General features: G+C 30.6%; 2 protein-coding genes across 3 annotated transcripts; both read left to right on the forward strand.

Annotated features, from left to right (window-relative positions):
• The first annotated feature begins 1,916 nt into the window (after positions 1-1,916).
• Positions 1,917-5,951, forward strand: LOC107016217 (inositol monophosphatase 1). 2 transcript variants are annotated; one of them, XM_015216711.2, is made up of 12 exons: positions 1,917-2,032; positions 2,142-2,197; positions 2,339-2,389; positions 3,359-3,439; positions 3,539-3,642; positions 3,741-3,825; positions 3,988-4,042; positions 4,127-4,170; positions 4,555-4,623; positions 4,696-4,796; positions 4,860-4,916; positions 5,546-5,951. In XM_015216711.2, the coding sequence occupies exons 1-12, from the start codon at positions 2,020-2,022 to the stop codon at positions 5,640-5,642; spliced, it is 813 nt and encodes a 270-aa protein (XP_015072197.1). In that variant the 5' UTR covers positions 1,917-2,019; the 3' UTR covers positions 5,643-5,951. The 2 variants fall into 2 exon arrangements, with proteins under 2 accessions (XP_015072197.1, XP_015072198.1); XM_015216712.2 differs by lacking the exons at positions 1,917-2,032; positions 2,142-2,197; positions 2,339-2,389 and adding an exon at positions 2,464-3,217.
• An 8,130-nt stretch (positions 5,952-14,081) lies between these two features.
• On the forward strand, positions 14,082-17,007 carry LOC107018359 (U-box domain-containing protein 4-like). The gene is made up of 2 exons (XM_015218821.2): positions 14,082-15,845; positions 16,479-17,007. The coding sequence occupies exons 1-2, from the start codon at positions 14,553-14,555 to the stop codon at positions 16,539-16,541; spliced, it is 1,356 nt and encodes a 451-aa protein (XP_015074307.1). The 5' UTR covers positions 14,082-14,552; the 3' UTR covers positions 16,542-17,007.
• Positions 17,008-17,188: the final 181 nt, after the last annotated feature.

A 17,188-nucleotide genomic window follows, 5' to 3' on the forward strand; every position in this document is an offset into this window, starting at 1 on the left:
AGGAAATCGTGAGTTAATGTTAGTATACTTATGTATCTGGCTCGCTTGAAATTTTGAAAAACATAAAGAATTTTAGAAATTTTTTGAAATAGTAGAGAATAATGGAAAATATGAAAAATAAAGATGTGTAGAAGATGATTCAAACCCAAAAGTTGAGCTGAATTCCATGCATTAAAAATGGTAAGAAAAAAAGAAAAGTGAAATTGCTACCCATGAGATTCTAACTCATGACATAAAAGCCACTTGTTGAACCCCTTATCCCTTGAGCTAAAGCTTCTAACTTAGTTTCACGGAATTCATTTTAATATATGTACACATAAAATTAAAATTTGACCCTACTTATTTTTTTGGGTGAATCCCCTGAATACAACCTAGGTCTGCCCTCTGATGTTGATGTATAATAATTAGGGGTGGGTATAAATATCGAAAAATCGAAAAATCGAAAAATCAAATCGAACAATAAAAATTTTGTTTTTCGGTGTCAGTTCTTCGGTGTTTCGATTTGGTGTCGATTTTTTTCCGAAACTTCAATTCTTCTATTCGGAGTTTGATGCAAGGGTCCCAAAACTACGGTGCATCGAAGAACCGAAGTTTTATTTAATAAATTTAAAAATATTTAAATTATATTGCTTAATTAATAATGGTTATACATTTTTAAATTTTAAGTATCAATTCAATTTAAAAATATCAAACTAAACCAATTCGAAGTAGAAAAAAGAATCGAACCGATCTTTGATATAAACTATATGGTACACATTATTCTAAAATCAAATACCAAAAAATTGATTAAATCAAATCAAAGAATCAAACTTCCACCCTTATTAATAATTGATTATATATACTAAAAGAACCCGATTTCTTATAATATATACCTGTGGATGGAATAGATGATATAATAATAAATTAAGATGCGTACGAACTTAAACAATTATTAAATGACATAAAAAAAAAGGTATCGTGCTACTGCCCACAAGTTATAAAACTTTGGCATTTAATTGCTATTTTAAAACTTTCATTAATTACAATTTACAACCAAAGATTCTTCCACCTTCTAATATTCCTCTCATACTTTTCCAATTGAATAATTTGTCCTTTATACTCCAAAAATTCCAAATTCTAGGATTAAAATGACATGTTTGACAAATTTGTCGACGAATAATTGCATTTTTGTTCTGTCATATGTCTTACTAATTTAATAATAATAAAATATTTAGTATAATTATGTAAGTATTATTTTCGAACTTTGATTTTTCCTTGCATTATAAATAAAACTTCAAATTTAACAAGTTTCAGCTCAGTCTCAACTGATAACTAGTTTAAAATTTTGATAGTGTATATTTAGATATTTTAGCTTAGTCTCAACTGATAACTAAATATTTCAAGTCATTCTCATTGTCTGCCGCGAACACTCGATGCTGACAACAACCACAACAATAATATATCGGTGGAATTTCATAGGTGAAGTATGAAAGTAGAATATAGACATAATTATTTTGTGAAGATATAGAGATTATTTACATAAGACCCTTGATGTTGGCGTGCTATATAAATTTTGAAAGTGTTTAACTGGTTAATATATAAGTTATAATATTCAAAATTGAAGTGTTAAGATATGCATACTCAAAATCAAAATACTTATTATATGTATAATGCTGATATTCCCTCTGTCTCAATTTATGTGATACTTTTCATTTTTCGAGAATCAAACAGATTAAGTTTGATCAGAAATTTGCGCGTGGAATCTTCAAGTTTTTTGAAATGATATTTATATATTTGTAAATAACGTAAAAAATATTATAATTTATAATATTTATATATTTAACTATTTCAATCTCGAGATCTAAAAAGTTTCACGTAAATTGAAAAAGATGGAATAATATACATAAACAAACATTAAACCTAAACCTAACATTGTAATTACCCAAAAACTATATTTGCACTAAATATAGCAATAAAATCTAAATGATATCAACTTGTCTCTTTTCCAATCCATCACCCAACAAAATATAATATCGAAAGATGGCTAGAAATGGTGAGTCTCCATTACTCTATTCTTCAAACAACACACATTCACATATTAATTTTAGAATTGTGTATAAATCACCATCTAAATTATTTATTTATTTATTTATTGATTTTAGGTTCACTAGAAGAATTCTTGGCTGTTGCAGTTGATGCAGCTAAAAGAGCTGGAGAGGTTAATTAATCAAAATTAATGACCAAATAATTTTTTGTTTTTATTTTCCTAAAGAAGAGTTTCAATTTTTTTTTTTGAAGTTTAAATTTTTTACTCTGTTCCCTATGATTTTATTGTGTCAATTTTTGTGGTGTTTTGCAGATAATCCGCAAAGGATTTCATGAGACTAAGCATGTGGTACACAAAGGCCAGGTATTTTTTATTTTATTTTAAATCTCTTTAATTCTTATTATTTTGTGTTTCGTGTGCTTCGGTTATCGCACTAATTTATGTACTGCTTTCCGTAGTGCTTTATTTCATTGTTGTTACTGTTTTCATTTTTGTTTTCTCTTTTTTAAACTGCTTTGACATGTTCTACTTGAGTCGAAGTTCTATTAAAAACATGTAGTATTCAGGAATTTTGCTAAGGGTGTAGTATATATCTCTAAAAAGTTTTTTTTTAATATCTATATACATTCTTATTATTTCTAAATGCACAATATGATTTTCCGACGATGGTGTTTGAGTGGCTACTTTTGGATCAATATAGTCACACCAATGATTGAAAATGGACTCAATATCTTTATAAGATAGGGGAAAGGTGTGTGTGTACATAACATCTCGAGACTCCACTTGTGAGATTACACTGGGCATGTTGTTGTTGTTGTTATATATGATGATTTGTATTTTGGGTAGTATAGGCTATAATGGAAGTGTTTGTGATATATTTGAGTACTAAAAGTGATGACAATGTTTACGTATTGGTTGAAGCAAGTGATTTAGAGTTAGCATTGCGATATTTATGAAGAAAAATGACTTCTGCATATCAAAGATTTGAACTTTATGGGTTCTTGTCCGAAATTCCACTAGTCTATTTGATGTATTGAGTTCAAAATCTATTTGTTGTACATATACAGTGGTGATGAACTCATAACTTCTATATTACATTTGTCCTGTTGTCTATAACTAAGAGAAGTCGTTGTTCCCTTTTTGTTGAAAATATCTTTCTTGATGACTACACTGCGGAAATTCAAGTCATTGGTAAGTGATACCATCAAGAATGCACTTTTACCCAGACAATATTATCGATCATATAGGAAAAACTTAAAGTCAAGTTAACAAGACATTATAGTCGGAGGATTGTGTTTATAGGCTTTGATTTACCTTTTTTACTGAATGTAGGTGGATTTGGTCACGGAGACCGACAAGGCATGTGAAGACCTCATATTCAATCATCTCAAGCAACATTTTCCGAGTCACAAGGTTAAATTCCACCGATAGTGTTCAAACTTATAGCCCTCCGTTAACTGTACTTCAGTCATTATGTTTCCCGTTCTATACTGTATTATACCTTCACTTTAGTTCATAGGTGAAGAAACATCGGCTGCTACTGGAGATTTTGAGTTAACTGATGAACCGACTTGGATAGTTGATCCAGTTGATGGCACAACTAATTTTGTGCATGGGTAAGCATAATTTGTATATTCTGTGACAAACTAATCAATATTGTATTATTGTTAGATGAGCCTCTTGAGCCATTGTCGGCACTATGTGATTGCTGTAGGTTTCCTTCTGTCTGTGTCTCGATTGGACTTACAATTGGGAAGATTCCAACTGTTGGCGTTGTTTATGACCCAATTATCGACGAGGTGAGATATTTAGTAGTAGTAAGGAGCAGCAAGTAGTAATTAATTTGCTTTCGATGGATTGAATCAGCTAGCATTTCTTTCTTTTTTCCTTTACTTTGTGGGCGGGGGTGCTTTAAATGGCTGATTGAATGTAGTAAAAAAGGTTTGATTTTTGACATGTAGCTTTTCACTGGAATTAATGGGAAAGGTGCGTATCTTAATGGGAAGCCTATCAAAGGTATGTCACATATCAAACGCGGTGTACCTGTTATTGCATTGTATATTTACACTCTATTGATCTTGAATGCTTTGATATGTACAGTATCTTCGCAGTCCGAACTTGTGAAGTCCCTCCTTGGCACAGAGGTAATTCACCGTCTCTATTGTTGCTGTATACTTTGATCTCACCATGGATCATTTAGTTCATGAATGGCAATGAAACACAGCCTACTTCTGCAATTTGATTATTCTGTTGTAATGATGGTTATGATATGAACATAAACTTTGTTTAATCTTTTTCAAGACTAATGTCCGATTCCAAGTGTGTGAACTTCCGTTAGTTTTTCATAAATCCCGCTTTTCTTGTACGTGAAATTATGAAACACATCGTTCTTTAGGGTCATATTTTGATGTTGTACACACTATAGTAGACTGTATCTGGAATTACATGTATAAAATATGCTTATTCGCTTTTGTTGTTTACCTCTTTGATATACTGAAAATCTACTCAAATTTTGTTTACTGGAGCAGGTCGGAACTACACGGGATAACTTAACTGTAGAAACTACAACGAGGAGAATCAATAATCTGCTTTTCAAGGTAGGCGTCCAAAGTTCGGTTCAGTTAAGAAACGTATTCAGACACAATAAAATTAGTTTGAATGTTATACAGGTTAGATCACTCCGAATGTGTGGTTCGTGTGCACTTGATCTCTGTTGGGTGGCATGTGGAAGGCTTGAACTCTTCTATTTAATTGGATACGGAGGCCCTTGGTAAGACAATTTCTCCGATCTGATTGCCTAGATATGTTGCTGACTGAACGTATCTACTTACAGGGACGTGGCTGGTGGCGCTGTAATAGTGAAGGAAGCTGGAGGCGTCCTGTTTGATCCGTGAGTAACACATACTTTTCTTATAATGAAAAGGGACAAAATGAAGTTTCCATGTGTTTGATCTGCAACAAGTATTAACGTAAATATGCAATTGCTTAATAATTGGAAGTGTGTTTATTGTAATTTATCTACATAGATTAGGTAGTTGCTTAGTTTTAATCAGTTGAATTAGAGATAGTATTCCAAGTTGGAGGATTACGGATTACCTAAGACGTTGTTATATAGTAAAATTTACACTATTATGGATTCTATATCTCTTCTTGCCTCGAAAAATGAAGGTTTCTTGGATCAAATAATTAACTAAACTCTTGAAAATTTATTGTAAGACCAATCATTTAAGTGAAGCAGAGGTGGAACCGGAATTTGAGTTTATGGATTCTAAATTCTGGAAAAGACAGCTTATTTGGTTCTGGATAAATTATTTATACATGTTAAGTGAATTTCTTACACTATACAACGTTTTGGCCAAAGCTACTAGGTTGTGCTGAATCCGTAGAACTGTATCTCCGCTCCTAAAGTGAAGGAACAATAAGAAAAATCCGGCATTTGTTTTATGAGAATAGTTTAGTATTTACTTCAAAATAAAAGAATAGCCATTGATGTGTATAGTTGTGTTTCTTTTGCATCAGATCTGGTTCGGAATTTGACATCACATCACAACGTGTAGCTGCTACAAACCCTCATCTCAAGGAGGCGTTTGTCGAGGCCTTGCAGCTATCCGAATGAGTATCATAGGAGATGGAAAACGGACACTTCAAAACCAGTTAAGTTCTTTCGTTATTGAACCCGATAAAGATCCATCTTGTGGATGTGAGCATATTAGGCCAAGAAAATTTACTACTTGTCCTGCATTACAAGGTCCATTATAGCTAGCTGAGATATAATTGCTACTGATTTTCTTTTAGTAGCTACTGTTATCTTGCTATATGGTGTAAGAAACTTTGTGTAAAGCTCATGTGTGACCTACAAAAATGTCTTCTTGTTTTGTTTGCAAAAAGCTGACATTAATAATAGAACATATCTTTTGCCTTCCTACGACCTTTAGTGGTAAGAGGACGGTGTGTGATGTGTGAATTAGGCACACATCACGGGTTTGAACTCTTCCATAGACAAAAAGTCTGGTGTTAAGTGGAGAAGGGTAAACGGGCAGGCCTAATATATATCCACCGAGTTTTGAACCGTGCACCATTGGCCCCCGACATTTCTCAATAAAAATGTTAGAACTGTATTTTCTAGTATCTACAACTTGTAACCATGATTTCAAATATATTCTTAGCAAGGTGTGATGTTGTTTGCTTTTGGTCAAGCCTGTACTGTTTTCCCCTAATGACATGATTTATTGAGCTTTTCATATCATGCATTATATTGTAGTTTGAGTTGGGGTCAGAGTAATTGAGAAAAAGTATCCTCCTTTCGATATCATGATTGAGTCGATCAGGTCAGATCAACAACCAATGGTTTGTTCAATGTTGACATTTGAGGATACCTTATTATTCTTATTTAGGGACATGTAGCAAACAGGAAGTCGTGCAAGCAAACGAAGTGGAATCCATTAGAATAGAAAAAATAGTTCAGCTTGAGCATGAAAGTGAGGTCTTGTTAACTCAAACACCAACTTTAGAAATTCAACAAATCAATTTTATGTGTTACCTCAGCCACTAGTTCTCCCCAAATAGCACAGTCCATTGATGGTCATACTAGTTTATTAGTTATGTTTGTTGTTGAATACTTGTGGTTAATTAATTAGCACATAATAATGCAAAAAATGAATTTTTAAAGAAATAAGGAAATAATATAAGGATTTAATGAGGTTCGACCAAAGAAACAATACAGGAAATCTCAATTGCAAACCCATTAAGTTAGCTCATGAGGAAAGTACTGTCTGTGGTCATATGAAGAGTCTAAATTTCAACATTCTAATTCTATTCCAAAAGTTAGTTCATGAGGAGATCAATATTGTCCACGATCATCTAAAGAATTTAAATTTTCCTCATCCAACTAATGTGGGACTTAACATCCAATCTCATGTCTAGAGCTAAACATGTAGAGTTTGGACAATTTAATACAAAATTTAAGATGTATATGACTCTAATACCATGTCAAATGGACCTTAATTTTTGGATGCACTGCAAATTTTTCTTGATCGAATCGCAATTTGAATCAACCAAAATTCTAAGGCATAAAGTCAACATATGCCATATCTAGTCTAATTTAAGACCATAGGTTCCCTATTTGATTGTCAAAAATGCATATTTCCAACTAGTCGGTAGTGAGATGACAAAAAATGCATCTAATATTAGCTAATAAATTTAATTTAATTTGACACTCAATATACAAGTGACAACAAATAAAGGAAAAATTCATTGTTAAAATTTTATTTTTATTTTTAAGAAAAGAGTGATAGATCTATAAACGTGTGTTCCAAAACATGTTATTATACTTTAATGGTTAATTATAATTACATCTACGGTCCTAAACAAGTTGAGTTCAACTATATAAAACTTGTGATACTAAACATTCTATAATATTTGTCTTAAATATAAAAAGTTTCTTAGAAAGAAAAAAAAAAGATATTTATTTTTTTTTAAAAAAAAGAAAGAGCTAATAAGAGGGCGAAAAAAAAATCTTATACCATAATGCATTTGGAGAATGAAATTTCACCTAACAAGAAAGTGAACAGTTGATATCTGGCAGAAGCACCAGAATTTGGATTTTGGTGGATCCCAAATTATTCTGTGGCGGAGTCAGAAATTTATATAAACGGCTCATAGTTGGGAATTCGAATTTATCATCTAAAGCAGCATTTGAGCTACTTTTCTACTACATTTAATTTTTTAAAATTTCAAGAAAATTTAATAGCTTATATAAAATCAAGAAAATTATTGATAGATTTTATTTTAATTCTGATGTTGTTTGACATAGCACATTGAATCTTCAATTAACTATTCACGAATTTAACAAATAAAGACAAAAGGAAAGGTTGAACAGCACTGTGCATTCCAGACTTAATTGAGAAAGAGCGTTGTATGTGTCGTACGGGAAACCACAATTGGATTTTTCCAAACAAGCCTCAAGAATAAGTTTGCAATGTAGTTACTCAATGTTGAGGGTAATATTGCTCTAAAAGTTGTTTTTAAAAGGATTAAAAGAACATATTTTTGTTAATTAAAGGTTCAATTTACTTATTCATCATATATCACAAAGATTAAAATTAAAATTAATCAATAAGGATGCTCATATGGATGAGGGAGCATACTATTAATTAAAGATATGATTAAGAATGAAGTTGTACGTGGTAAGATGGTTGTATTATGAGTTACGAGAGTTAGAAATAGGCTAAAGAAGTACTGGAAGAAGGTAGTTATAGACAAAATATGATACAACTTCAGTCGATTGAGGATCTGACCATTAATATAAAGGTTCAAAGATTAAGAACTAGGATGAAGAGTTAGTAACTATATGTTGCTTTGATTATTTTATTTTTATATGTTGCTTTTTTACCATCTTATTTTTTTATTACCCCACATTGAACATTTTTATTTTAAGCTAAGAATCTATCAAATATATGTTTTTTTATTTTAAGCTAAGGATCTATCAAACATATGTTGTTGTTGGAAATTATGTACTTCAAGCCAATGCAAAGTAATTAATCTAATTATCATAGTTAGTGCTAATATTATTGCCAATAAACAAATGTTAAAATTTTATGGTACACAAATTAACGCGTGTGGCATGTTACTAATCATGTGATTTACAAGTACATTCGACAAAATATACCTTAACACACTTTTGATAATTTTCATGTACTAGAAAAGGACAAACATAATCTTTTTAATTAGCAATAAAAATCTTTTTTGAATTTTTAAACAACTAAGCAATGTTGCATTTAATACAAACAAATCACTAGAAATCTTAGGGACGTTATATTTTTAATTCTAATTAATATATTGGCATTATGCAATGGTTCTAATTACATATAATTAAAAAAATTAATTGGTTTGTTGTTTTTTCCTTGCATCATTGTATGTAAGCCAACAGAATTCAGCAGGAGCCGCTAAAATGTTTAAATTAATTAGGTATCTAATTATGCAAGTCATGATATATAATTATGTATGAATCTTTGGTATTAAGACACTAATCATGCATTTTATGCTCCATTAATGATTTAAAGTGCTTATGACAATATATGAGAAGTAATTGATTAATGATTTAAATCTATGGTATAGTTTTAGACCACGAGTTTCAAAAGTTATTACTCTCTCCGTCTCTTCTCATTTTATATGACACCATTTTCTTTTTGGTCAGTTCAAAAAAGAATGTCACATTTCCTTATATGATAAGTATTTAAAGGTACAATTCATTTCTTATCTTTGTTGGTCCCATTTAATTTTAAACATAGTACCTAATATATTTATGAGGAGAGAGAGAGACGAGTTTACTTTTTTGAAGGGCAATTTGATAAACATTTCAAAGTTTTCATTATTTCTTAAACTCCGTGTCTGATCAAATGTTGTCACATAAGAGGGAGTAATTCTTTCTTTCTTAAATTGCGTACAGTAACAAGGATTCCACCTAGAATTAGTGAGAAATTTGTGTTCCAAAATATGATATTTTTCAACCTTATTCTTCATTGAACCTGCTCACTGAGAAAATGCATAATGAAAAATAAATTCTCATTGAAATATAAAAAAGAATTCTAATTTTTTCATGTGAAAAAACACTGTTATTATTTTTTGTTTTCTTATTGATTTAATCAAAATATCTACTAGTATATACATCGTATAAATTGAGACAAAATGAATTATATTTCGCTATAATTAATTAGTAATTATTTTTTTGTTGCTTGATCAAAGTTAAAGTGGACAAATAAGAATGTATAAAGAGGATGTGAAACATCAGACGTTACCTAACAATTAAACAGCTGATATTTGGCAGAGGAGCAGTACCAAATTTAGATCTTAATTTGGTGGATCCCAGCGTAATAATCGAATCGATCAATAAATTGAATAAAAAAAATATTATAAATCTATTGCTATTGAATTATTTGATTAACAAATTTTTCTCACTAAAAAGTAACTATACAAGTTAGCCATGAATTATTAAAATATTGAATTCGCGAAAAGATAACAATATAAATTTTTTCTTTTGGGAAAAAAAAATCTATTTATATTAGTACAATTATACAACTCACTCAAAAGGAAGTACGTGCGTTTACATCTAAGTTTTTTGCACACGTCCTATAATAATGTTGTCTCCATATCTGACTATGATATTAATAAATAATAATAATAATATTCGTAATTAACTAATATGAAATCTAATATTTTTAATGGCATTTCTTTCGACATAATATTTTTTAAAATATATTTTTCTCTTTCTTATTGTCCTTTTTTAAGATACCAAACATATATATATATGAAATTTCGCGGAAACATCATCTGAGAAAGGGATACTATGATATTTTGAAAATGAAATATGAATGAGCATACAATATAAAGTTGTCTACGTAACTTAACTTTGGAGTATTATACTCGATTTAATTTGTTGCTACTTCACTACTTTATCCTCTCTTTTTTTAGTATCGAAAAATTAATAAAAAACTGAAGGTTCATTTTATATCTTGAATTTTGATAATTTAAGATTCGAATATGAGATTATTAATTGAAATTAGAATTGATGATTTATAAATTATTCCGCTTTGATCCATACTGATACAAACTTTCACTATAAGTTAAATAAGTATGTCTAATTTGGATCAAAACAAAAATATTTCAAAAGTAGTAACCCTACTCCTAATACTTAATAAATTAAAAGATGAACTTTTTCTATCAGAAATAATATTTTGATTTGAATTTAGAAGAAGAACATTTCACCAACTAACAATTAAAACTAGATAATATCTTTTGAAAATTTAAATAATTACGATTTAATATTATAGGGACCGAAACTCAACAAAAGAAAAAGTGACGTCATTCATGGCAAAATTCAAGTCGTTTTGGGATGGATCCTCTGAATTTTTGGAAAAAAAAAATGAAGTCCAACAATAATTTCTCGAAAAATATATATACTCTAATACATACTAAAGAAATTTATAATCGTGAATTCATGTTTTAGAACCCTAAAACGTTTTTTTAAAATAAAGTTATGTTAATCATGGTGAAACGTGTGGAATGGACCTTCAAGATTTCAAGGCAAATAGAATACGACGATAAATTCTCAGAAAAAATATGTATTTATACGCATAAAAAGCTCTACTAATCCTAATTTTGAATTTCAGGACCTTGAAACGCAAAAAAAATAAAAAGTTATATCATCATGATGAAGCCCATACTGTTTGAGATAAACCTTCGAATTTCAGGTTAAACAGAATTTGATAATAATTTTCTAAGAAATTCATATGCTTACACACATCATGAACTCCAAAAAATCATAATTTAATATTGATAAATTCCTAAAAATAAAAAATATAATAAACCTTGAAAAAAAGTACTTTATTTTTTAAAAATAAATATTTTCTTTCGTACCGATCACACCGCACAATTAAATCTTCCTCAAATTCGTCAACGACAAAATTAATGTGTATGAATTGTCAAATGTGATTACAGATAGTATGATATTAACTAATATTTTTTGGTCGTGCTCTAATCTAACGTTTTAATATTTTTCATGTACTTAAACAAGAATAAACATGATCCTTTTAATTAGCAATATAAAATTATGATTTTAAGTTGTAATCAACTCAACCGTGTAACATTTATTTAGTACAATCCATAAAAATATTAGGGTCAATTGTTTCTAAACAACTTATTTTTTTAGGGTCAAAATAGGCTTAATTCAATTTCTTATTATTGATTGAGGATATAATTTTTTGAAGGTGTGAAATTTTTTAAGGAAATATGATCAAATCAGCATTTAAACTATATTTAACGGTTCATATTTGGCTCGAACTTTGAGGAATAATAATATTCTTTTTTTTTTTACTTTCAAAATTGTTAACAGATAAATTTTTATTATCAAGGTCAAGTTAACTATTTTCATACATGAAAAAAATACTCAAATAACTAAGATGAAATCTCATCTCTATTAAAACTTTATGTCAAAATTTTCAACATAAAATTCTAAAATTTAAAGGAATTTCAATACGAATACTTATTATCGAATGAAAAACAAATTAAATAAGTAGGCGTTTGGTCATGCGATACCATATCATGATATGATATCGTGAGATAGAATCAACGTTTGTACATGCGATTTTATGTTGATTCCGTCTCATGATTCCATATTATGAGATGTGATTCCATATTCTCTAAAAACCATGGAGTTAATACCTCATATGATCACTCAACTATGCACTCTTCTCTCAGAAAGTCACTCAACTTTCAATTTTCACTCAAAAATCACTCAACTATGCACTTCTTTCTCAGAAATTCACTCAACTTTGAATTTTAACTCAAAAGTCACTCAACTATCCACTCTTTCCTCATAAAGTCACTCAAAGTTGAGTGACTTTTGAGTGAAAATTGAAAGTTGAGTGACTTTCTGAGAGAAGAATGCATAGTGACCATCTGAGGTATTAACTCAAAAACAATGATATAGATTTGAGATTATTTAATGCAAAAATTGATCCACAAGTTTATATTTTGTTAAAACAACCTCACATTTATATCTACTAAACATTTATTTCACATGTAAATAAAATTTATAATCACATCATTACTTTTTAAAATTTATTATTCTCACCGATATATAATTTATTATTTTCACCAACATATAGTCACTTTAACTCATACTTCACGATTGTTGAGTAGTAAAATCTTAAACAACCCGTAAAAGGTGTTTCATTTTTACTCAAATATATTGATGAGAAGTGAAAGTTAGGTTGAAAAAGTTAGATTAAAACAATTCTTAAGTGGAGAACAAATAGCTATGTAATAATTTATTATGCAATTTTATAATTTTTTGTTTATTTGATAAGATTGAATAAATAATTGAGCGTTATTTCAATAGTTTTAGAACTTATGCAATTTTTATGTTTATGAGAAAATATACAACACTAAAATTCATATCACATGTTCAAACAAAATTTTAATTTCGTTTCATAATTTCATATTATAATATTAAATCATAATTTTATATCGTAATATTATCTTATAATTTTATATCATAATACCATATTATATGACCAAGCAAACGTTGTTTGTATCAATTAGATGCTTGAGAAAGAATGAATGTGACACAAAAAAAATAATTATGACGGCAGAAACTTTTTTTTTAATTTTAAATATTTTATGATTGACGGCAGTATTTCACCTCACCCACTTTTTTCCTATGTGGTTTCAAATATTTTATGATAGCATATAGGTAGTGACACTTGCTAATTTAACAAGTTAAATACTTCTTATTGGTTACTACATCTTTTATAAATTAATCTGGAAGATTACTTTTATAAAGAATTTCTGTATTAATTTTTAAATTTTAATGTTTAAATTTATCTATCGTTAAATTTATCACATTGGTAGGAATGAGGTTTTTGTTGGACAATTATTAAGTCAACTTTTAATAGTGAAGTGAATAAAAATACTATAAAAGTGATGTTATTACATTCACTTATTTTTAATTTATTTAAGAACATAAAAATAAAAAAATTATTTTAATGATTGAAATTTATTCTAATTAAAAATATTTATTTCAAGGCTTATTAAGAGACTCATCTATTCTTAATTAAATATTTTTACGTGTGAATTTAGATTTAGAAAACTTTGGAAGGTAGCAAATCTATAACGTGTGAATTCAGATTTAGGAAGTATGCAACGTTCTTAGACTATACATTATAACAGTTAATGTTAACCATTAATAATATAGATCGTAATGGAAGGATTTGAAATTCATTAACGAATTTTTTTGAATTCGAGGTTAATCTAGAGATTCATTTATTTTTAATTAAATTTTAATTTGCAAATTCAAATTTAGAATACTCTAATATGTAAATTTAGTATACAACGTTCTTAAACTATACATAATAATAACCAATATTAATTGTCATAGAATAATTCAAAACTCATCTATTTATCCCTAATAAAAATAAATTCAAATTCAAAATTACTAGTCTCTTGTTTTTATTACGATATATATGAATTTAAATTTAAATTTTTTTATGACAAGGTATGAATTTAGATTTAATCCTAAGTTTTAATGTAGAAACAAATACTAGCCATTAATTTCTTACAAAGGATTATATTAATTAATAGTAATAATTAAAATCAAATGCCACCAAATAGACGAATCCACTCATCTTCTTCTTCTTCTTCTTTCTTCTTCCCCTCTCTATAAATCCACCATTTTCATCACTCATTCGAGCTCTCTCTCAGTTCCTCTATCTTCTCAAATTCCGCCATGAAAATTTCTTGAATCAACAAAAAGAAACACCCTTTTCGCTAAATCTAACAATTCTTCTAACACATTTGAAAACTCCATTGTTCTTGGTCTGTTTCTGAATTTCATTTCTTCCCTTTTTATTCACAAATTTCGCCATGAAAATTTCTTAAAACCCATTAAAATAGCCACCCTTTTCTCCAAATCTGAGATTTCTGAACTCACATTTGAATAATTGAAACTCTATTTGCGAAGTTCCCAAATATGGTTTCGCTAGAAAATTCTCATTCTCATGTTTCTTCTACTACCCATCACTCCCAAACACGGCCTTATTACTATACTCCACCGCCGTCCTCCGCCAAAGTTCACCGACGTTCAATTGGCCGGTCCATGCGCACTATCCGCTCCAATCTGTTCCAACCCGACTGTGAAAACTCCGGTCCGGTCTACGAGAACCTTACAGATTCCGTCGTTGATTTTCGCCTAACTGAGCTAGCGAAGAAGCCGCCGGTTGATAAATCTTCTTTTTCCGATGCGGAATTTCTGGAAATTTCCCAAACTTTCAGTGATTTCTCGGCGTATAGCAGTGATATTTCCGGCGAGTTGGAACGTTTAGCTTACATCCCAAATTCGGATCCGAATCAGAGCTCCGTTAGTGAACCCGAACCGGAACCGGAGCCTTGTGTAGGGTTTCTGCAGCGGGAGATGTTTTCGACGGAGATAATAGAAAGCATTGAACCGGAGGATCTTCAGCCGACGGTGAAACTCTGCGTCGACAGTTTACAGTCACCGTCGGTGGCCGTGAAAAGATCGGCGGCGGAGAAATTGAGGTTTTTAGCTAAAAATCGAGCTGATAATCGTGCTTTAATCGGAGAGTCAGGTGCTATTCCGGCATTGCTACCGCTTCTCCGGTGCTCCGATCCATGGACGCAGGAACACGCTGTAACAGCTCTTCTCAATCTATCGCTTCACGAACCGAACAAAACCTTAATTACAAACTCCGGGGCGATAAAATCTTTGATTTACGTATTGAAAACGGGCACTGAAACGTCGAAACAGAATGCAGCTTGTGGGTTGCTAAGCTTAGCTTTGATAGATGAGAATAAGTTAACCATTGGTGCTTGTGGTGCTATTGCCCCATTAGTGGCACTGTTAATAAACGGGAGTAATCGGGGAAAGAAGGATGCGTTAACGACGTTGTATAAGCTATGCACTGTGAGATTGAATAAAGAACGGGCTGTGAGTGCTGGTGCTGTGAAACCATTGGTGGGGTTAGTGTGTGAGGAGGGAACAGGGTTAGCTGAGAAGGCTATGGTGGTGTTAAGTAGCTTAACGGGGATTGAGATGGGGCAAGAAAGTATAGTTGAGGAAGGTGGAATTGCTGCACTTGTGGAAGTGATTGAAGATGGATCGGATAAAGGGAGGGAATTCGCAGTGATGACTCTTTTGCAGCTGTGTGTTGATAGTGTAAGGAATAGAGGACTTCTTGTTAGGGAAGGAGGAATCCCTCCTCTTGTCGCATTGTCCCAGACTGGAACTGCTAAAGCTAAGCACAAGGTGAGTTTTCTGTTTGATTACATTGGAAGGAAATCTTGATCAATTACTTGTGCTTATTTTTTACCATAAAGATTGAATTTTTATCCTTTATGTGCCATTTAATCGCGCCATTTACCCTTTGAATTATTGGTAGGTATTACATAGGTGTAATTGTTAGACCTGAATGGAGATTCAAAATGAATATTACAACCAATCGTACTAATTGAGATTGATGTTTAGTTGATTGATTGATTCATGTCTACTTTTAGGATGAGAAAAATAGCTGTTTATTTGAATAATGGTACCAACTTATAACAGACATAAGGTCGAACTTCAAATTTAAATTTTGAAATTAGTAGGGAAATATGTCAAGATTTTCACTTCTAAGTTCTAAAAATTAGTCACATGGAGTGTTCCCGTTTTTAGGTATAGATTTGGTAGATGAACATGGGAAAGAATTTTGCATATGGATCTTTGTAGTTGCCATGTGCCATTAATGAATACTGTGTTTTCTTGAATTTGTTAATGTCATATTTTGAAAATTGGTGCTTGTTATGAGACACTGAATGCTGGTAACGATGTTGCTTTCACGGTCCATGAAGTTGTCTTTTATGAAAAAATTTAATCTTAATGAAGCTTGGTTGTTTTTGGCAGGCAGAAACATTACTGGCATACTTGAGGGAACCAAGACAAGAAGCTTCTACTTCAACTCCTTAGTGAGGTAGCTTAGACGGTCTTCTATATTTGAGTATTTTCTGTTTATAGGAAGTGATTTGAAAGAGTTTGTACAGAGTGGTTATAAATTTAGAAGTTCATGACATATGTCAGGTTAATCAAGAAAATAAATATCAAGTTAGTTTTAAGGAAGCTGACCTATTTAGATAAATTTTTAACTAAGTTTAGTGCTGGCAGGGGTTGTGGGAAGGGTTCTCATGTCCCTTTTGAATTATTATCTGTGAGGTTGTTTGGTAAGAATTTGATAATGATCCCTTAAGTTTTGTTTGGGTGGTCCAAATTCTTCTAAAAGGGTTACTAATTTTATGATTCTTTAGTGTGTAAAAGAGCTACTATTTCAGTATGCTTTAGTCTTTTTTGGTTCTTGAACAAGATTACATGGATAGTCTCTTGATTATACGACTGTAAACATATTTGGCTGTTAATGAGATATTTTCTTGATTTTCTATGACCGAAATGTGTCAAAAACTTAAATTCTTTCTTCAAGGTTGGGTTGTTGGCATTTATACAGCTATTAAATTTGTGTCTCCATCTATACAACTAGAAGAGTATCAAGTGTTTATCTTTCCCCCTTGGTGTGAATACATAGGGTGTAGCAGCCCCACCTCTCCTTATAAGCATCATTTTCC

This window comes from Solanum pennellii, chromosome 4 (genome assembly GCF_001406875.1).
Source record: "Solanum pennellii chromosome 4, SPENNV200".
Classification (NCBI taxonomy): Eukaryota; Viridiplantae; Streptophyta; class Magnoliopsida; order Solanales; family Solanaceae; genus Solanum; species Solanum pennellii.

What these genes read in the sequence shown, in the direction of transcription:
- LOC107016217 (XM_015216711.2), top strand. An exon ending in ACAACTAATTTTGTGCATGG is followed by an intron (nt 3,643 to 3,740) that starts GTAAGCATAATT and finishes TGATTGCTGTAG; the next exon opens with GTTTCCTTCTGTCTGTGTCT. An exon ending in ATTGGATACGGAGGCCCTTG is followed by an intron (nt 4,797 to 4,859) that starts GTAAGACAATTT and finishes ATCTACTTACAG; the next exon opens with GGACGTGGCTGGTGGCGCTG.
- LOC107018359 (XM_015218821.2), top strand. Translation starts at nt 14,553, where the DNA reads ATGGTTTCGCTAGAAAATTCTCATTCTCATGTTTCTTCTACTACCCAT. An exon ending in CTGCTAAAGCTAAGCACAAG is followed by an intron (nt 15,846 to 16,478) that starts GTGAGTTTTCTG and finishes TGTTTTTGGCAG; the next exon opens with GCAGAAACATTACTGGCATA.